The sequence below is a fragment of the Haliaeetus albicilla genome, chromosome 1 (genome assembly GCF_947461875.1).
Source record: "Haliaeetus albicilla chromosome 1, bHalAlb1.1, whole genome shotgun sequence".
Taxonomy (NCBI): domain Eukaryota; kingdom Metazoa; phylum Chordata; class Aves; order Accipitriformes; family Accipitridae; genus Haliaeetus; species Haliaeetus albicilla.
In genome coordinates this window covers 21,075,559-21,097,677 of record NC_091483.1, presented here as the reverse complement: position 1 = coordinate 21,097,677, position 22,119 = coordinate 21,075,559, and the positions used below count along the sequence as shown (strand labels likewise).

Below are 22,119 nucleotides of genomic sequence, written 5' to 3'. Positions count from 1 at the left end.
GCTGACAGGCACAAGGTGGAGAGGAAGTCACATGTACTTCCAGTCTGAGTGACCACAGACCCCACAGCCCAGATCCCATTTGTAAAGCACCTAGTCTTACCCGAAGTCCACATGACCCAGCAGCTCTTGACTGTGATAACCATCTTAAAAGGCAGAGCTAGATGTAGCGCCCTGGAGCATTTCAACAAACACATCAAAATTTTCTCATCTTCAGAAACCTGATTTCTTTCCTTGTTCCTTTGTTCCCCTGAGAATTTTTATCTTAATATTTTGCATAATCTTAAATGCTACTGTGTAGGTAAGCAGTGGTGCCATTAAATCGCACAGATGCTATTCAATACTGTAACCACTCTGGATATCACTAAGAAGCTTTAGAAACATTTATGAAGGAAGTGAGCCCATCTGTGAAGCAGTGCATCCTGCTAAACACAAGTAGCAAAATGAGCCAATCATAGGATCATGCCATGAAGACAAGCTAAGTAGCATTCCTAAATGCTTTGAGATCCTAGGATGGATGTGAGAAGAGCCAAAGTTCCCTGCTGCAGAGAGTGTCGGACACGTATGATACCTGGCTTCCCAGGCAGCAGGACAAAAGGATACAGAGTACCACACAGAGGGTGATGCTGGCTGACAAGGCGACTCGTGGAATGCCAACTTTCCGTCCCTCGTTCTTCAGGTTGATCTTGAGGGTGAGAGCAGACTGGATCCAGCACGCCAAGGTCCCAAAGCCAAAGGTCAGCGATGTGCCCACATTGTGGATCTCCTCATCATTGGAAAGCTAGGAACAAACAAAATGGTGATTGTTTAGATGCAACAGGAATTATCTGCTAGCTACCTTGGATTGCTGCTGGGGTGGGATAGAGGAAAGTGGGAATCACTGGGATGTGAGGCAGAGATGCTATATCATTTCTTCTGGCAGAGGTGTAAGGTGTAACATAACCAAAATGAGCTGACAGCTGTCACAGTCAAGCAGATCTTCTGCCCAAAGCCCAAGCACAGTGGAAAATGCTGTTGCTTGGGGACTGCCTCCACAGCTCCCTGACAAGACTTACCAATGCAGAGCTCAGAAATAAATCCTTCCCTGGCTCGATGTGATGGCCAGGGCAGGCAAGGACAACCCACTGGGGTCTTGTACAGCTCCCGGCAATGGAAGCAAACTGCAACCTTCAGTGCCAGCTGCATGGAACAGTGCTGTCTGGGGCACAGGGCAACCAGAACCCCAACACCTCCATTGAGTTAGCACAAGCCAAAACACAGACATATGCTCCTGGTTTGGCAAGCTTCTCCCACCAAAAAGCTTGACTGCCTGTTCCCTCTCCAGCCCATCCTCAACCATTGGGGTCTGCGGCAATATGAACCCAATCTCTCTGGAATGCTTCTTTGCTCCTGGGGCTCCTGTGTTTCACGGGGCTCAGTGACTGTGCAATACTGCAAGGCAAATGGACAGCCAGGTTCAATGAGCAAGGATCTGCAAAGAGATCCCCTGAGGCTGCAAATCCATTCAGAAAGCCAAGCATGGACAAGACTTAAGCCAAACAATTTCACTTTTCCCCCTGCCTCCAAGGCTTTTCTAGAAAAGAAACCAGCAGTCTGTAATTCCTCCCTGCAGCCTTGATTCCTGTTTGGTGATTTAACAAATTCCCATCAAACAAGACGCAATCTACAAGATAATAGTCTAGTTACTGTGCCTCCACTGATCTCTCCCTACCTTGAGGTTTTTTTTCAAGGGTAGGTCCAAGTCATAGTACAGGTAAAAATGGGATTGAGCGGCCTTTCCCAAGGTAGCCTGCACTGCATGGGACTCGCAGCCATAATGTCTCTCTAACGCACCCAATCTGTAATTTTCCAGAAATATGATTTAATGACACATTCAGCTTAGCAGTCAGGCAGGGAAAAGCATGGACTAAGGTCTCATTACCACATGCTTTCACAGTTTGGCAAAAGATCTAAGCAAGGATACAGGTAACTAACAGGGAGTAGATAATTAGTTCAGAATTTATAATCAGGCATGATTCAAAGTATCCACTTTTAAATAGCAATCATTTGCTCAGAGGAGCAAAAAAAGGAAGGAGAGGTTGAAACTGCTTCCTAGTGCCTGCCCTGTACTAGAAATACTCTTCTCACACCTAGACAAGGCTGTTACAAAAGCCTCATAGTTCCTAGCTGGGAAGGTCTCATGAAAAAACAAGACTCCAAGTTTTTGGTTTGTGCTATGGAGTTAGGAAGACCAGGTCCAAAACAGTCAAATTATCTCACACCTCATTAAAAAAACCCCAACAAACAACCCCCGCACACACAAAGTCCCACCAAAACAAACACAGAAGACTGTAAAGGACACAAAGCTCCTGCAATTGCTCCACAACCCAAACAGGTACTGGCCCTTCACAAAATAAGTATCTTTTCTGTATTGGCAGGAAAAACAGCTCCCTGCCTGCAAAGCCAGGAAAGAAGCCAGCCTACACTGACCTTTCTCAGTTCCTGTGATTATTGGGGGCCATTACTGAGGCAGAGCATCAGACACAGCAAAGGGATGGGGAAACCCAAGTGTCACTGACTCTAATGCCTTGATTTTCACTGCAGACCTAACGGACACACTCATGATCACAGTGGACACCCAAGCCTACAGGTCAATGTTGTGGCACTGACAGCTTGTTTATTTGTTGCATGTTGCAGAACAGATTGAGAATCGGAGGAGGCACCTCATCCAGACACGTGTCACATTAGGAGAAGTCGTAGCACTCCTCTGATGTGTCCCTCTCATGGCCAGTCTGAGGACAAGCAGGAGGTAGATTTAAACAACATGTGTTTTAAAAGAAGGACACTGAACTGTCTGCTAAATCTGTAAGGGCAGCTGCGCATCTGTTCACACAGATACATATGTAAACTTCCAGCTCAATCCTTTTACCCAGGACCATCTGTGCCAACCCCCAGGGCTCAAGAGATTCAATAGGTTCCCTGCTCTGGCTCTCGGCAGGTCAAGTGTAAGCATGCAGGTGCAAATCCTGCTGGGAATACGTGAAAAATTATTGTGGCCTTTCATCTCAGCATGTCACTGGAGCCACGTAAACGGCAGATAGAGGTGGCAGAGCAGGTACAAGGAGGGCTGGGGCACAGCCAGACATGTTATATCCTGAGGTCACATTGCAGGTAGTTCAAAGACCTAAGCAGATCTGCTAGAAAAGCAGGAACCTCACAGCATGGACACAGCGGTCCAAGCCTAGAGTGCAGTACCTGAAAGTTGCCGAGTAGGGTCATCCCAAAAGAGGCCAAGCATAACGCCACCAGGCCGCTGATGTTCAGCCAAGGGTTTAGCACCTTTGGCTTCAGCTGAATGAAGCGCAGCACAGCCACGACAAGCGCTGAGAAGGAAACAGAACGCAAGGTGCATCATTAGGTAGAACATGCTGCAGTAACCACTTGGCTGGGGGCTCACAGACCCCCCACCTTCTTTCCACCCAGAGGGGAGAGCTCACTGCAAGCCGGCTAGCTTAGTGCTTCTGCTTGGCCCCCTCCTGCTTAGTCATGGACAAGACTAAGCACAGGAAGCATTTCTCTTGTAATCCAGTTACGCCAAGCTCCCGCGCTTCCTTTTCTCATGATATTTTGCCTAGGAGCGGGGTTGCAAATTTTCTGGGTGAAAGAAGAGCACCTTCCTATTTGCCTGTGAAGCTCGCAGCACATAGTCTATCACATACACACCATGCATTCACATTGCAGCAGCTGGGCTTGCACCAAGTTTCACTCCATCCACGAGCACTGAGCTCTCTTGGAGGAGGTATGTCAAACCCCACCTGTATTAGAAAAAGGTATGAACGGCACATACATATGTCTGCAGGTTTCACCATAATGCCCACTGCCTCTTCTCCTCTGGAGCAAGTTGCTGATGCCACGAACATAAGCCAAAATATTGCACTAATTTTCCACGAAGACTGGAAGAACAGTCCTTCCAAGCTTACAATTAGCCCAAGCGCTATGATATGATATGTGATACATGATATATCATATGATATGACATAACCCCAGGAGATATTCACATTGTATATTTTTTGCCCTCTTTAGGGAATGCTGCATGGAACAACGCAGAAAGCCAGGCAATCAGTTGGCCTTCAGATGGGATTCAAACCAAACCACTAAAAAGCAATATAGCTGAAGAGGGAAATTTGCTGGTTACCGCCAAACACTTTCTTATGCTTATGCTCAAACTGATAGCATGCAGGTCATATTGTTGTCAATTGCCTACATTAGCAAATTACATCTGTATTCTCCACAAAACCCCTGGTATAGTACCAAAAACGTGGTTTAGAAAAATAAGGGCAATGTAAGTGAAAAATATCCACTTTTATCCAAACTGCAAAAGATGTTTCAATTTACTCTCACAATTTGCTGTAGTGAATCAGTCCACTCCAAATCCTGAATACAAGACAACTTTGTTCCCCCCAAAAAAGACAACTTCTGTTTTTCATCACCAGGTAATTGTTTGGGACAGCCACCCTGTGACTACTTGAGCTCATGTGCAGGAACTTTTTCATTTCTATTTCTAGTGGACAGGATCCTGAAATTACACGATCTTTTCCTAAAACACTGCTGGGAATGACAAAAGGTAATTAAAAGGTCACCTTCCAGCATTATGTACAAAACAACAGCATTTTCAATATTTAGTAATGCCTATGTTTCTAGCAATTTTCTATAGTTTTCCTCTCCTATAGCAAAGGCTTTGACACAACTAAGGTGGCCAGAGGTATAAGCTAAAAGCAGCTCTCAGAAGCACCCAATACAGCAGAGGAAAGCTTGGCTTTATCCACAAAGCAGAAATAGAATAGAATAGAATATTTCAATTAGAAGGGACCTACAACGATCATTAGAAGGGACCTAGTCCAACTGCTTGACCAATTCGGAGCTGACCAAAAGTTAAAGCATATTATTAAGGGCATTGTGCAAATGCCTCTTAAACATTCACAGGCTTGAGGCATCGACCACCTCTCTAGGAACCCTGTTCCAGTGTTTGACCACCCTCTCGGTAAAGAAATGCTTCCTAAAGTCCAGTCTAAACCTCCCCTGGTGCAGCTTTGAACCGTTCCCATGCATCCTGTCACTGAATACCAGGGAGATAGATATCTGCACCTCCCTCTCCACTTCCCCTCCCCAGGAAGCTGTAGAGAGCAATGAAGTTGCCCCTCAGCCTCCTTTTCTCCAAACTATGCAAGCCCAAAGTCCTTAGCTGCTTTTCATAGGACATTCCTTCCAGCCCTTTCACCAGCTTTGTTGCCCTCCTATAGACACACTCAAGTACCTTAACATCCTTCTTAAATTGTGGGGCCCAGATGCTGAATACAACGGGATAATCACCTCTTTTGACTGACCGGTGTTTGATGCACCCCAGGATATGGTTTGCCCTCTTGGCTGACAGGGCACACTGCTGACTCATATCGAGCCTGCTGTCAGCCAGCACCCCCAGATGCCTTTCTGCAGGGCTGCTCTCCAGCCAATTCTCTCCCAATTTATACTCCGTCCTAGGTGCAGAATCCAGCACTTGGACTTGTTAAATGTCATCCCATTAATCATTACCCAATGCTCCAGTCAATCTAGATCCCTCTGCAAGGCATCTTGTCCCTCAAGAGAGTCAAAGCACCTCCCAGTTTGGGATCATCAGCAAACTTGCTAATGGTGCATTCAACTCCTGCATCCAGATCACGGACAAAAATATGGACCAGAACTGGCCCTAGAACTGAACCCTGAAGAACACCACTGGTGACCGGTTGCCAGCCAGGTGTAGCCCCATTCACTACCATCCTTTGAGCTCTGCCCTTCAGCCAGTTCTTCACCCAGCGCACTGCGTACCTGCTCATCTCACAGCTGGACAACTTGTCCAGAAGGATGCTGTGAGGGACAGTATCAAAAGCCTTACTAAAATCCAGAAAAACTACATCCACCACCTTCCCTTCATCCACTAGGCAAGTGACCTTATGACAGAAGGATATCAAACTGGTTAAACAGGACTTTTCCTTTGTGAATGCATGTTGAGTGTGCCTGATGATTGCATTGTTCTTTAAATGCCTTTCAATTGTACCCAGTATGATCATCTCCATAACTCTTGCAGGAACTGAGGTTAGACTAACAGGTCTGTAGTCCCCTGGGTCTTCCCTCACACCCTTCTTGTAAATTGGAATAACTTGGGCTAGCTTCCAGTCAGCAGGGACCTCCCCAGACTCCCAAGACCTTCCGTAGATGACTGAGAGGGGTCCTGCCGTAACATCCACTAGCTCCTTCAGTACTCTGGGAGGAATCCCACCAGGCCCCAGGGACTTGGGAACATTCAGCTACTACAGCTGGTCCCTTACAATTTCAGTGCCCACTAATGGAAAGTTACTGTTCCCACACTCGTGGCCCTCCAACTCAGGGGACTGGGCAGCCCAAGGTCTATCTGTATTACTGAAGACTGAGGCAAAAAAAAGTATTGAATGCCTCCACTTTTTCTTCATCCCTATTCGTCAGGTGACAGGCTTCAACAAGTAGCGGTCCAATGTTTTCTTTAGACCTCTTGCTATTAACATACTTTAAAAAGCCTTTCTTGTTGTCTGACACAACACTGGCCAGTTTCAACTCTAATTGAGCTTTGGCCTTTTGTGTCTTCTCCCTGCATATAAGAACCCCAGCTCTGTCATCTTCCTGTGAAGCTTGACCTCGCTTCCAGAGATCATACAATTTCTTTTTCCTCTTGAGCACCACGAGGAGTTCCCTGTTCAGACAAGCTGGTCTTCTGGCCGGCTTGCTTCACTTATGACACAGTGGGATCACCTGCTCCTGTGTTTCTAAAAGGTCATTCTTAAAGAGTGACCAGCACTCATGGAGTCCTAAGCCCTCAAAAGCAGATTCCCAGGGTACTGTGCTAAATAGCTCCCTGAATAGCTTAAAGTTTGCTTTCTTGAAATCCAGCATAGCAACTCTGCTGTCCTTTTTTCTCATTGCACCAAAAATTTTAAACTCAACCGTTTCATGAGCACTGTGGCCAAGACAGCCACCTTCCATCACAGCTCCTGTGACACATTTGCAGTCTTGAGGTTCCCTGGTTATATTTCTTCTTGCAATAGGAAGAAGCAGCAACAAAAGCATACAGTACAGCTTAGCTTCAAAAAGCCACGTCTTTTGTTTGCCTGCCCTTCTTCATACCACTCACGCGACTCCTATCCTCACATCCACCCAGATCACAGGGTGAGTGAGCATCAAGCCAATTCCTGCCCTTTCATAAAGCCCTTGGACTCACTGGGACATGGTGCAGGTCCACTGTGACTGCTTGAACAGAGTGGTATGCAGAAATGGGGCCTTACCTGGAAGAAGCTGAAAAGACAGGCATGTGTGTATTCACTACTGTCAAACAGCCTTTTTAACATAAGAAGTAGCATGCTATGTACATGTTGTTTCAAGTGGTTTGGGGGTCAGAAGTTTAAATCATATCATCATAATCACATTGCACTGGGTGTCAGGCATATAAATAAAACACGTGCAAGACCCTGCCTTAGCACAAACTGGGGCCAGTATTATTTCTACTAATTGAGACCCTGGCTCAATATGTAAATCAAGATCTAAACTTGAAACAAAGCCATACATAGAAACAAAGTGTAAGAATACCTAAACTGCCTAAACTCCATCCTGAATTGATACTTGAAAATAAGGGAGTTCATGTCAAGGTTCATGATTAGACATATTTTACCAGGTTTTACATCCCAAGCCTCATTTTTTTTATGTCAGATTAAGATTGTTAAGGTATCTTACTCATTCACGTACAGGTCTGGATTAATTTCAGATCTCAACTCAACTGAATTTCCTAGGTTTCTGAAAATAAACATCATTTCCCTCTTACTTCCACTGCTGGAAAATGCCAGTAAAGTTCCACAGATTTAGTAATGGAATTTAGGAAGGGGTGGGGTAGGAGAGACTTCAGCACAGATGATATTTTGCATAATCAGTTGCTACATTTGCCAATATTCCCATGCAATTATCTCACATTCACAGCATATAACAAAACACCACCATAAAATGAAAAACAGTCACCCAGATTCAAGGCTAAGATGAGACAATTAAAAACATGAGAATAAATCAGAAACCAATAAAGTTCAAATGCATCCAGCTTCATTCTGTCTTTCTACTAACGAAGACAAAATAATACTGTCTTAATTGGTAGTAATCGCAGTTTAAATGATTTCACATCATGAGATTCAAGAACAATATGTATCGAGTATTACTTATGTTTCAGTGACTTCTTAAAACAAATTATGAGAGACAAAGAAACATTCCCCTTGTTCCTACCTAGAAATGCCGCCATGTTCATGACTTGGCTAAACACGCAGCTTGCAGGAGGTGCATCACCTGCAATACTTGGAAAATATAAAGTGTATCACTGTAACTCTAGGATGGCAAAGACATATAAATAACAACCATTAATTAGAACAGTAATTGGAAGAAAGTCATTAACATACCTTATATAAGGTGGTCTTTTGGAACCAGGTTTCCTAAGAGACATAAATGCATAGGAACAAAGATTCAAGATTTTCTTTCCCATTTAGCTTTCATTGTTTTATTGTTTTAAAGAAACAAGTGATTGAACATAAAGCCCACAACCAGCTCTTACCTATCCGGTACATTTAGTGGGAGAATTTTGTTATCTTCCACTGCTATAAAGTACCTGTCAAAAGAAAAAAAAAAAAGAAAAAGAAAAAGAAAAAGAAAAATATTAAAACAGTGTAAAACCTCATCCTGGCTTCAATTTCAGCTTCAATTCCAAGTATCATTCAACACATTAAGTGTCTCAAAGCCCACTGGCAGGTTCTGCTGGAGACAGCCTATGTTTCCCTCTGCTCAAGCAGGCAGTTTTGCTCACTTCCTGGCCTAATTATGTGCCTTTCTTTGTGTGCATCTGTTTTGCATGGTCAGGTAGACAAACAGGATCACTGAACTGAGCTGCCTTAAAAATAACCAACCAGGGAAATGTTTTCATTTTTAATCTCAATAATTTGATTCATCTCATTTACCATGGTCCTCCCTCCACAAAAGCTGTTTTAATACAGAGGGGATGGGACAAGAAGAACAACAAGCAATAGGGGTCAGACAAATGGCTTAAGCTGCCCCTGCTGCTGAAAAACATCCACAGACCATGGCCAAAGCCATATCCTACAATATAACTGCTTCTCAGGCTGAGCATAGCTGCTGATCGCACATTTATTGCTCCCAAATTCATGCTGCAGTCATCTGCCTGCATGCTTGGAGAGAGCCCAGCTCAGGGAAATGCACCTCTCGTGTGCATTTTGGTAAGAAGTGTTAGCAAGAAAGTGAGGTGTCAGCATTAAGCTGCTAGCAGGTTGCTAGTGCAGTGCTGGATGCTGCGGATTTTGAGTTTGCACCCCAAAGCAGGGCCTAAGTGCTTCTCCAAGAGCTCTGCTGAGTGATTCAAAGAAAACGTGATGAAAAGGAATTTTTGCAGTTTTGTCTGTCTCTTCAGGCAGCTCCCAGTAACATGTGCCAGGAAGAAGGCAAGGTCAGAAACTTGGCCTGGGGAGCACAGAAACTCAGGGATAAAAATGTGATCCTCCAAGCCATGAACTGGCACAGACTAGCCCCTGCCCCTATCATGTGCCTTCCCAGCCCCACAGTAACTCAAGGACAGAGCACCCCCAAAAGACCATCGTACTGAGACGCAGCCCTGAAGACAGTGGTACTCCAACTGCCCCAGCCTAACTTGCTCTGCCAAATAACCAGCAGGAGATAACTTACACTATCCATAATCCAGCTGATGTAAACAAGGTAAACACAAGAGGTAAAAACATCCATATGCTGCATTTCTTCCCATCCATACCTGCTAGAAACAAAGAACAAAGTAAAAACAAAAGAAAGAGGGCAGTGGTACCCACCTGCCTCAGCCCCCCTCTTTTGAAAGCAGGAAGAGCATCCACACGGCAGGTGCCGAAGCATCCCAGGATCAAGCTCCTAATGGCCAGGCAGCAGTCACTGCAAACCTTTCATACTGTCATTACTGGCATAAGGGGTTAAGCTGCTGCGCACAGGCAGCATCACCCACACTGTGCATAAAAACCAAGGCACAAAGAGCCTCGAGTTGTGGAGGGGGAGACTTTTCAGACACACCTATAGAATTTGAGTGGTTTTCAAAGTATTTTTCTTAAGCATTTTGCACAAGGTGACCACGCAAGACCCGCAGCCCTAATTCCCTGCTACTTCCCATAGGCACAGGGCAAGGCAGCCTCCTTCCAGGATCATTACCAATTCCACACACGCTGCCTCAGCAAAGCTTGCAGCATGAAGGGAGAAGGATGCACGTGCTGTTTTCTCATCTCCGCAAAGCACACGACCAGCTTCCATCCTGGCTGCAGCAATCAGCTAAAAATAGCGTTTGGCCACACCCAGAGCAGAGCCAAGCTCAAGTGCCAACATTGTCAGGACAAGGCATTACAAACAGGATCAGCTCTTGACATGTAGGCACTGTGAAATCCTGCACGGGGCGTAAGGATGCTGCGTACACCTCCTCCTGAGGAAGCGTTTGTCCTCCAGGCAAGATCACACTGGATGAGCATCTGAGATGCCGGGGCTGTTCCCATAACATGTGCAACTCAGAAACGCAGCTAAGTTGCTGTGCTGTGGACACAGAGAGTCCTGTGTCTTGCTGTGAATCCTTTGACAATGGACCAAATATTTCCTCGTGCTCTGTCCTCCTCCATAAATGTTTCTCCAGGCCCCGACACAGCCAAGAGACACAGCCAAAGGCTCACGGCTCCAGTGCCTGCTTTACTTTCACCAGGGCAGCAGCATCTGCACCCCTGCGCTCTCTCTCCTCCTATAGCCTGCTGCAGGGCAGGCATTTCCTGGGGTTACTGGGGTCCTCGCAGGACAGCAAGGTACCCTGGGGTGCCAGGGGAGCTTGGACATGATGGCCTTTCACTAGAGCCTGCTTGTATTTGCAGGTCAGTTACCTCATCCAGGTCCTTAAAGCAATGACTCTTCCCTTTGCTCCAGAGAAGGAAGCGCCCACGTTGTCATCCTCCTCCTCTTGGCTTCCCTGGCCTTCCTACATCTGCAGCACAGGAGGTCTCTGGGCTGCTGCCCTGCTCTCTCCCTGCTGTGAGGACCCACAGAAGAGAGTAAGCACCCTCGCCGTGTCACAGCCAGCCCCCAGATCACCACTCCTACAGGACAGCCCCAGGCTGCAAAGGCAAGGGGCCTCAGCCACTGACTCCCGCCCTGCGCCACAGCAGGGGCTGTGTCTGAAGGGGCTGAGGTGAGGCTCCCCAGACCTGCAGAAGGCATAGCAGCCTCACACTTGCCCCTACAGGTCAGCTGTCTTGTCTTCCCCACACATTGCCTGGCAGGGGTAAAAAACAACACCCTTGCGGTACCCTGAGCCACACCACACTTGCACAAAACCACGAGGCCATAATTTGGTGCTGTCTGTACAGCCTCGAGTGAGGCTGAACTGCAAATCTTAGAAGACAGAAAAGTGATCAGATAAGGACTCTTCCCTGACCTGGGAGCAGAGAGAACTGCAGACAGGGAGCATGAAACGATGAAAGTATTCAATACGTCGGTTTAAAAGGCAATCAGCTCCAACACATATACACATCTTTAGCATGGCACAACAGAGAAGAAATTATCAGTGAGGGTGGTTTCCCCATCCATCTCATCTCTATTCCTTTCCTCCCGCACAGGAGACACAAAGCGCTTCACAGCTCTGTTCCCTGCACAGCCCCTGCTGTAGCAGTTGCAACTATTCTGTGAAGCGCTGCCCTTGCCTTTTCCTCCTGCAGCCCATCAACATGCAGCAGCATCCCTGAGCTGGTGTTGGCCGTTGCTCTCGTACCGGGAGACCCGTACTGGCAACGTCAAGGACCACTTCCAGGTGGCAGCTGCCTCACCTGTGGCAGGGCCACATCCCTGCCAGACCCTGGCAGCACAGTGCCCAAGTTCTCGTGCCCTGCGCAAGGGAACCATAGCTGTAGCGGAGGTCCCTGCTCCTGTCTTGGCTGAAGGGGAGTAGGCAGGTAATGTCACCTCCGGTTACAGCCTGTGTTTCTTCTGCAAGGTAATTACTGCTAATGCAGTGCTTGACTCTCCTCTTTTCTCTGGCGGTGGCTGGACTAAGCCAAGGTAACCATTCTTTCAGGTCAGGCGATGGCAGATCTTGTTATATACCTTTCCCCTTTGGAAAGGTACAAAGGATTCGTTTACAAAATAAAAAGCAAATACTAGCCATAACACTTGTCTTCATTAATGGGTTGCCACAGGTCCTGCCTTCCAGCATGCCTCCCAGCCTTCACAAACTATCGCAGCATTGTCTGTTGTGCAGAGAGGGAGGCGGCACAGGGCTTTTCCCCCAGGCAGAGCATCGAGGCAGCCCACAGTGGGGACTCCACGCCAGGATGAGGTGGGAAAATGCAAAAATGCTGTCCAGATAACCATTACTCTGTGCTGAGCTCTGCAACGTAGCAAGGGCAGGACTGATGCCCAACCTCATCAAAGTCAGTGCAACACAGCTACAGATTCACTCCGCTGGAAAACAGCCCTGTGTTTAATATTCACTGTGCCATACAGAGTCCCCTTCTATCAACCACTAACAGAAAATGACATCCGAAATCATTGCATATTAAATGAATGACTAGCACAGAGCACAGCATCCCGAGGGAAGCCAGGTCCATAGTTAGAGAAACACATTCATTTCAACCGGTTAAAAGGAAACACCCAGAGAACACACCCCCCGCACACCTCTCATCACGGCCAGTTGGGTTCGCACCAAGGAGGAAGAACAGCACTCCCAGGGAGTACAACAATGACCTGCACGGGGCCAGGTCTTCCCCAGAGCTCAGTGCAGCCAGGGCTGGACCTTTTGGGAAATAAGCACCCCACGTAAGGCCAGCTGGCCTCCCAGGATGCTAAGCTCTGTGCAAGCTTGCCTCTCACAGCAGGCAGCAAGAATTGACCAGGGAACGATGTTGCCACTATGCACCCTCCTCTGAAAGACTCCATCCTGAGGCATGGGTGCAGGACAGCATGAGAAAGTACTCTCTGGCACACCCTTGCAAGAAGAGCAGGGGGGGCAATGGCTGGACCAGCAGCGTTGCTGGCTCCTGCCAGCCCACACAGGAGGAGTGAGCCACCTGTGTCTGACAGATGAAATACCAAAAGCAGGAAAGAAAGGTCCCTTTCTCCCATGTCCTCAAACGGCAACACCTTTTAATGCTGTCCATTGGCACATCCCACACATGCTTGAAGCTGTTTCAATATCCCCATGTAGGAAGAGGATGGTTTAAAAACAGGACTCAGCTCTTGCACTTTTCTCATTTACTCCCTGCTGCACTATTCGGGTGCCAGGAACAAAACTGCATGTAACCTCACTTCCCTCCAAAGGAGAAACCCCTAGCATGTGCCAAGCCTGCCTAGCTTTGCACTCGTGTTCAGTGGATATCATTCTCAGCAGTTGCCTTTGGGTTAACCTCTCTTCAGGGATGGCCGCGATGTTTGTGTCTTCAAGCCAGGAGACTTTCATGCACGCTAAGACCAGCATCTCTAACAGCAGCCAGGAACAAGAGAACAAGGAACCCAAACGACAGCCTCCCCTGTAGCACCACAGCAGTTTAGCCAAAATAAAATGCCAAGAGCAATAGGAAAAATAACCTAAATTCTCTGTGGGAAATGTAGAAACAATTTCTTTGACAGCTAATTGCTCCACTGGGATGACACAAAGCCAACCTTCCTCTCCAGAGCTCTGTTCTGCATTGCTGCCGTGACCAGCAATGCCAAATCTGAGCAGTCAATGCCAGCTGGTGACAACAGCCATCTCCAATGGCCTGTGTTTCCCCAAATAAACTCACTGCGTCCAGGAGGCAGTTTGTAATTGCATACACCCATTTGTCTTCCATTTTTAAGGCTTGCACAAGAAGGCCTTCAGCAACAGAAAGCCCTCATGGTGCAATGGCTCACAAGGCTAATAAAAACATGTTTTCAGCCTCACAGCTGACCCCAGCTGGAGTCAGCCCACCTTCCCAAAAGCACACGCTGTGGTTTTCCAATCCCTCTTGACTGACAGTCTCACACCAGCATTGCAAAAACCCTGTCAAGGTGCGCTCCTGCTGCCAGCTATCATGGGTCAGGGTGCAGAACTGCAAAGGGTTACACATCAGCACTGCCACAGGGCGTGTCTTTAGAATTCTCTCAGTGCAGGCTTACTCCCTTCCTTCATTCCCATTTTTATGTCTAAATTGGCTCAGACTGTCAGCTGTTTGCTCTGCTTTTATTACCATTGCCCCATTACACCCCCTCAGCCAATTAAGCTCCCATTCCTCTAATGTACACACTTCGATTACAGGAGGCAGCTCACCAAACATATACTGCTGCTTGCTCAAGGTTCGTTTAATGTGGGCATCTTAATTTAATCTGCCAAGCAAAGTTACAGCGTCTTCCTGAAGTTGTTTTCGCTAGAGGACATGAATGTACGGACGGACAAAATTACCACTTTAACAGTCATACATCTTTTTTAAGACTAGAGCATGCAGATGAATTTCAAGGGTCCATACACAAGCTGCACAATAAGCCAGAGCAACGCTCCAGCATTTCACTGTGCTAGGCCATTGAGTCATTTCAGAGAATAGGTACAGAGCCAGAAGCACTGGGAGGAGGATGGTGTTCAAAACATACGGCAACTCATAAAGAATTTCTGCCAGTCAGCAATAATCAAAGGGGAACAAACACAGTTTGTCTTTTGGGGGAGCCCACTATAGCTCTCTGTTGCTTTTAAAAGCAAAAATAACCACAGTCACTTGATACCTAATTACCGTAACTGAGCAGATACAAACCAGCACATTATACAACTTGCCACCCACAAGACACAAATGCCAACATAACAAAGCACAGCGATTTCAGGTTTATCTCAAGGTTCCCAGCCTGAGCGTACAATGAGAGAGATAAGGCATGCCAGAGACTTGTAAATACATAACAAAACAGCGGGGTGTCGCGGTTTAAGCCCAGCTGGCGATAAAGCCCCACACAGCCGCTCACTCCTCCCCGCCCCCGGTGGAATGGGGAGGAGAAAACACGACAAAAAGCTCATGAGTCCACACAAGGAAGGGAGGGATCACTCACCACTTACGGTCAGAGGCGAAAAACAGACTCAACTTGGGGAAAAAACAAAATCAATTTAATTTACTACCAATCAAATCAAAACAGGATAATGAGAAGTAAAACCAAATTTTATAACACCTTCCCCCTACCCCTCCCTCCTTCCCCAGGGTCAACTCCACTCCCGGTTCTCTCTACCTTCCCCCCGCCAGTGGTGCAGGGGGAACAGGGGACGGGAGTTGGGGTCAGCTCCCCACACCTTGTCTCTGCCGCTCCTTCCTCCTCAGGGGGAGGACTCCTCACTCGTCCTCTGCTCTACCGTGGGGTCCCTCCCACGGGAGACAGTTCTCCACCAACTTCTCCTGCATGGGTCCTTCCCATGGGCTGCAGTTCTTCACGAACTGCTCCAGCGTGTGTCCTTTCCATGGGCTGCAGTTCTTCAGGCACAGACTGCTCCAGCACGGGCTTTCCCATGGAGTCATGGCCACCTTTGAGGGCATTCACCTGCTCTGGCTTGGGGTCCTCCATGGGCTGCAGGTGGGCATCCGCTCCACCGTTCACCTCCATGGGCTGGAGGGGCATCACCTCCTCTGGCGCACCTCCTCCCCCTCCTTCTTCACTGACCTTGGTGTCTGCATAGGTGTTTCTCTCACATTCCACTCCCCACTGCAGGTTTCCCCTTCTTAAATATGTTATTGCAGAGGTGCTACCACCACTGCTGATGTGCTCAGCCTTGCCCAGAGGTGGGTTCGAGTTGGAGCCAAGGAAGCTTCTAGCAGCTTCTCACAGAAGCCACCCCTGAAGACACCTCCCCCCACTACCAAAACCCTGCCACACAAACCCAAAACATGGGATAACAGGAAAAGATGCGATCCCCTCCATCAGCAGGGTATGATGCTCTGCTTGCTCCAGGTACCCACCTACCATCTCAAGGGTGTGCAGAAATGCCATTTTCATTTATTTATATAATAGAGGAATGGGAAAACGTAAAGACATCTCCAGGTTGTGCACAGGGGAAGCAGGAGATGCTTCAGTAATCCTGCAACGATGTTGAGAGGTAATGCTTTCACCCACAGAAACATTCGTACATATTTCTTGTCTCATTTCACACACTCTAAATACATTCAGTGTGCTAATGAAATGCCCTGGCCAACACAAACCTAACAGAGATGGGCAAAGTGCACCAAAGGAATGAAACCTTCTAGTCACCAAAAAGGGGGACAGAAAAGGCTGTATTAGCATCTGATTGCCCGCACCATCCCTCCAAGTTTCCCTGGGAAGCTGTCTCCTGGGGCTGTGTAAAATTAGTTTGTTATCAATTCTGTAAATATGTATATATTCAGCCTTTCCTGAGTGCCTTGGTAAGAAGGCCATGCGGCCAACAGCATGTCCTACCCAGAGATACTCCTGCAGCACCACTGGGTCCTGAGGCCAGTGTCACCCCTCTGCACCCTACTGTGCTTCAAAGAGTGCACTTGGTATGCTGCTTCCTGCTGCTGCACAACCTTTACGCTCAGTCACACATGAGTACTTACAGGCCATTTAGGAACCAGTGTTGACCTGCTGCGTTACAGCCAGAGACGTCGACTGTAAACACTTCTGGGCCAAGTCTGCCTTTCCCGTATTTGCTGTTGTACAAACCAGGCACGTCCTGCTTCAAGACCAGGCTCCTGAATGTTATAAAAGAAAAATAAATATAATTTGCCACCTTAGGACCAAAGGGGTGTTTTGCAGGCTTTGACAGCGTTGTGCTCTGACCCATGCACCTACATCAGCCAGCACTGACTCCATGAGGTCCCACTCACACCATGAGCAGGGCTTGGGCAGTCGTGGCCCTCAGCCTGCAATAGGCAAAGGAGGCAGAGGCAGGAGTGGGTAAGGCAGAAGGCACACATCCAGTTCAGAGAGAAAGCTGGGTCAGCAGGTGGTGAAACCAGCTGGGAGCAGCCAGGGCTTAGAGCAAGACAGCAAGCTGCAGAGCACTGCATTTTGCAGGTGCTGTGTGTTTGTTTGCCCCAAGGACCCCATTCTGCTTGGCAGCACCCACTGCAACATTCAGCCCTTCCTGGCTCCTCGTGACCGCAGGAACTGCGTGAGCCAGGCAGCAACCAGCCTCTGGCAAGTCCTCGCAGTCTGAGTGTGTTGGACTGGCCGTGTCCCAGGACAGATGCCTTACTGCCTCTCCAAGAGCAGAGATGCTCAAGGCTGGGGCCACTTTAGCCAGACCTCTCCCGAGATGCAAGAGAAGCCTCTAGCAGAGGGTCTCAACACAGACTCAGCCCCACAGTCCCAAACCATCGCCTCAAGGGCGTATTTTCCTCTTGCACGATTAGCCAACCCTTTGGTCTGGGATGCTTGTGAGAATGGCACTTAACTCAAAGTCCCAGCCAAACCCCAAAGTGAAAAGGTGCTGGCAAATGAGGATGGCTATTTATCTCCTCATAAAATAAAAGACAGCAAAGTTCTCCCTGCTTCAGCTATGCTGTGATGAAAGAGTCTCTGAAACCATCTCCTTGCTCTGCAAGTAATACACAAATGCAGGCTGATGTTGTGGCAAAGCCCAGAAAGTCTGAGGCACCATGCAGACAGGCTGTCCAGTGATCATCCCCCACCTTAACCACCCCAATCTAATGACCACTGCCTGAACCAGCAAGAAGCCGTACAGGTGTTTCTCCTCCCATAAGGTACAGTGATCTTAATGGTCTATTAATAAATTGATAGAGGTCTGCAGAGGTGTTTTATTTGCTCCTCAGTTCCAAAACCACAATTGCCTTCAAGCATTTCCAATTTGCATGAGCAAGCAAAGCTAAGATACACTTTACAATGGAAAGGGCTACAAAGCATGCCCAAAAGGTTTGTCCCGTTATCGGGAGAACAGTGTAAGTGTTGGGAGTGGCAAAGAACATGCAAAAGGGAGGCAAAACCTGGCAAAGAAAGAGACAGATATGTCATGTTGAGTTACAGATAGCTTTAAAGGTAAGGAAAGACAGACTTAAGCCCAGAAGAGCAGACTTAGCAGAGCAGTTATTCCTGGTTATATTGTCTCCTTCTCCTGTAGTTTATGGATGAGAGCGTGCATACCCTGGAAGGCCAGAACAGTTCCAGGTTTCCCTCCCTTCGCTACCCTGCCACTGTTTTTTTCCCCAACAAGCACAAAACATACACTCAAGCTACAGGGCTTCCCATGCAGTGTAAGCAGGGCTTTTCCCACCTGTTCACCTCATCTTTCAGCTCTCTTGTTCCTTCTACCCATCTTCTATCCACTGTTTGGAAGCACAAGCTCCTTTCTTCACTGCACTTTGCAGCTCTACACTTTTGGAGATGTGTGCACTGTCCCCAAAGCAGCATTTCCTTCGGTTACACCAGTGGGCACCACCAGCAGAAGCATAAATACCAAGCAGTCTGCACTTGTCAGCCATGGGGAAAACACCCAAGTGTGGCATAGCACACTGAGCTTTCTCAGGGCAGTTTTCCCTCAGCAACCTCTTCAGCCTGAGGACTTGTGCCTCCTGCTCTACTCACATGGCAAACTGAGGTCCTTTCCCCCTTGTGTTAACCACCAAAGTCCCAGAGAAGCAGCAACGAGATGATGGGCCGGAGGGTGAGCTACAAGGAACGAATGTGCAGCACCCATGACTTGGCTTTTGTCATTACTCTAATGTAGCCCTCTCTGGCATAGAGATTGTCAAGGGTACAGACTACCACATCAGCCTTTTGGCTCCGTTTAGACCTGTGGAAATCATTTGCCCTGAGACAAGTACAAGGTAAGCAATCATACTTAGGCATTTCTGTGGTGTTCATCACTGCCTCGCCAGCATTCCTTATTTGTAGAATTAGTTACATTTAATTACCAGTCTCCCAGGCTGCTGCAACCACAAATTGTTGTTTGCAGGGTGCTCAGATGAGCTACAGGAGGAAGGTGTCATACAGTGTTTCACTTCACGCAAACCTGTTGCAAACACAATGGACAGAGGGGACCAGGGAACAACCTCCACCTCTTAAAACAGGGGTCAAGCCTGCAAGCCTGCTGTGACCAGCTTCTCCACCACATCCAGAAGGCTTGAAACTTCTGCTGTCTTTTAAAATATTTTCAGAGACAGACTTTCCTGTAGCGCAAGAGACCACATTAAACCACCACTAAGAGCCTTTAGCTGGGCCAAGACCACACTGGGGAGGCTCTCCCTGACAAAGCTGTGGCCATCTCCAGTGGCTTGGCCAGGCAAAGTCCACTCGTGCAGTCCTGTGGTGCCAAAACTGACAGGCCCCTGGCTCTTCTGGTTGAGGCAGCCACCACTACTAAGCCCAGCGGTTCCTGATGGGGAGCAGGAAATAAGACAGGGAGGGCAGAAGTTCTCTCCCCAGCTACCTGGATCTGCCCCAGCTCAGGAAATTGAGAGGAGGATGCCAGGCACTGCCCCCGCCATTGCAGCAGACCAGCCCAAGTCCCCCAGGCTTTTCCTCCCTTCCCGCTGGTCCCCTGAGGCAACCCAGACTTCTCCTGATGGCACCAGGGAGCACCTTGGCCTCCCCTTCCACCAGACTTGCCCAACATGCCACCTGTTCCACAGGGGAGCACAGCTCAGCAGCTCCTGGGTGCTAGGGAGGAGGCCTCTGCTTTTCTGTGTGGCAGGCAGGGTGGAAAGCAGGCTTCCCTCCTGTATTGCACACGAGACCAGCCCTCCCCAAGGGAGCCAAGTCTGCATGCCTGCCGAAGGCAAACACTTCTCCACTGAGCAAACAGCACTCTTACAGAGAGACTGCTGCTCTAGTAGGCACCTCTCCCTTGCAGGCACCACCATCCAGAGGCAACCTCAGCATTAAAAATTTGCATCAAACCCCATGCAAGGTGATCTATAGCTGTTTTAACAGTTCCTTTCACGGCTTCTGAAGCTTCATCAGGCTTCTTTTCCTCTCCTCCCATTCACTCCACCCTTCTCTCTCCACCTGTTCCAATGTGCTTTGCTTCCCTTTCAATCCTCTTATCCTGCCTTCATCCCTGCACCTCAGGTGACCACTTCTACAACCTGCGGGGACCCAAGGCGAGGGGAACCAGGCACCTAGAGACTTTTGCAAGTCTTCTTGAGACAGCAAAAAATATCATAATTCTCATTTTAGACAATGGGGCCAGTGAGTTGCTTGCCAAGAGGTCACAGGGGAAATGGGTGGCACCGAGGAGCATGCATTCAGAGTCCTGGTCCAAGCCCCCTACCGCAGCAGCAGCATCCTTGCCTGCCAGCCATCCTCCCTCACAGTTTATTCCTCCCAATATATTGTCTAGGATCATCTCTCTTGTTTCCCACAGACCTTTCTCTGCTTCTTCGCTCCCACTTATCCTGCAAGCAGAGCTCACTGTTTCAGCTTGGACTGCAGGATTGGGACCTTAAAGTGTTTCTGTTGGGCCAAACCGCAATCTTGCAATCTCAGGCTGCCCGGAAATGGCTGGGGGAGGAGAGGAAACTGTGGACATGAGACTTCTACCAATAAAAAACAACTGAAAATGTTGGTGTTCATACAAGCACACATCCCTGCTCTGCATCTGAAAAGCAAACACTGCAGTACAAAGAATCTTAAAAGGGCAAATGAAACAACTGCGCTGATTTCCACCACCCAGGCTCAGAAAATGCTGACAGCTGGGCACGAAGAACAGCACAAGAAAATAATCTGACTTTTAACAGTACAACAGTGAAAACAGGAGCTAGATGTTTGTCAAGCAAATATGAGTCCCCGTTCTTTACGCTGTTACCCAAAGGCAGAAAGTCAGGAAGAATCAAGTCCCCTTCTTTTAGGCAGTTTTATCCATTTGAGCAAGACACAACACGCAGGCAGTGTGTTAGGATATACCTTTCACACACTTCCCTCCTCCATATTGAGTTGCTATTCATAATTAACCATACATGCGTACGTTGCTATGGTGTAAGGACTGCTTGAATGTTGATCAGACAGTCCTTAAGGTCACTTTCCTTAGAAGCTTTGTTTAAAATGAAAAAAAAAAAAGGGGAAAAAAAAGGCAGAAGATTAGATTAGCTCAGAATTTCTTCAACCTTTATAGCCTGAGGGCTCTGAACCAAAGGTCTGTGCATGCTGCTGTAAAAAAAAAAGCTAAGACTGAGATCCCAAGCGACCCCATCGTCACCCTGGGACATTAGCACCCGGCATCGGCTTGTCTATCATTCAGAGGCAGGATCTCTCCCTTCCTTCCTGGAGGGACTGCAGCAGAGCCAAACGGCCTTTCTGGAAACCTCTTCCCTTCCCGGCAATTTAACAGGACACAGCCTGCGTGGCAGGCACCCTGACAGGATCCGAGGAAGGCAGGACCTGTCCCACCCCGCAGCCTCAACCCAGGTGAGTTTCCCCACGGAGCCCCGCGAAGAGGTCCCGGCAGCAACCTGGCAGACGGCCCTGCCGAGCTCTATCATCACGAGGGATGCGAATCCCTCAACCCCGACGGGATGCCACAGAGGGGCTCACGGGCAAGGGGGATGCCGAAATCGTGACCTAGAAGATCTCTTCCACAGCCGGTCCTTCAGGCCCTGGGTCAAGCGGCTCTAGTCGGCTGACCTACCCTGTGTCTCTACCTGCCGCAAATCAACAAGCCTCACGACAGGCAGCACTGGGACTTCAGCTCCTCCCGGGCGCTGCAGCACCTGCGGTGCCCCAGGCCGGGCCAGCCCCTCGGAGGGGAGGGCAGCGCTCGCCAGCCGCAGCCCCTCGGCAGGGGGGTCGCCCTCCCGCGGGGCTCCCCGACCGCCACCTCCCCGCCGGCGGCACCCAGACCACGACCGGGGAGGGGGAGCGACGATTGGCGGGGCGGGGCGACAAGGCGGCGACAGCGCGACAGGAGGGGGCGGAGGGTCTCGCGCTCCCAACGGTCGTTCCCGGCCGCTGCGGGGGCGGCTCCTACCTGCGGGCGGCTCCGGCGGCGCCTCCGGCCCCGGCAGCGGCAGCGACGGCGAGCTGGGGGCGGGCCGGGGCCGGGGAGGTGGCCCGGCATCGCCCCCGCCCCGCCCC

General features: G+C 48.8%; 1 protein-coding gene across 5 annotated transcripts in view; it reads right to left on the bottom strand.

The window, feature by feature from the left end:
* Positions 1 to 22,119, bottom strand: part of TMEM150C (transmembrane protein 150C) — a 26,176-nt gene extending 4,057 nt beyond the window's left edge. Inside the window, exons 1-8 of one of the 5 annotated variants that reach the window (XM_069781760.1) lie at positions 22,013 to 22,119; positions 16,647 to 16,781; positions 9,766 to 9,850; positions 8,627 to 8,680; positions 8,475 to 8,507; positions 8,305 to 8,372; positions 3,232 to 3,359; positions 601 to 778 (exon numbers count right to left, since the gene is read on the bottom strand). In XM_069781760.1, coding sequence (XP_069637861.1) covers positions 601 to 778; positions 3,232 to 3,359; positions 8,305 to 8,372; positions 8,475 to 8,507; positions 8,627 to 8,680; positions 9,766 to 9,850; positions 16,647 to 16,653 — 553 coding nt within the window. In that variant the 5' untranslated portion in view covers positions 16,654 to 16,781; positions 22,013 to 22,119. The other 4 variants (XM_069781794.1, XM_069781778.1, XM_069781785.1 and 1 more) reach the window with 4 other exon arrangements.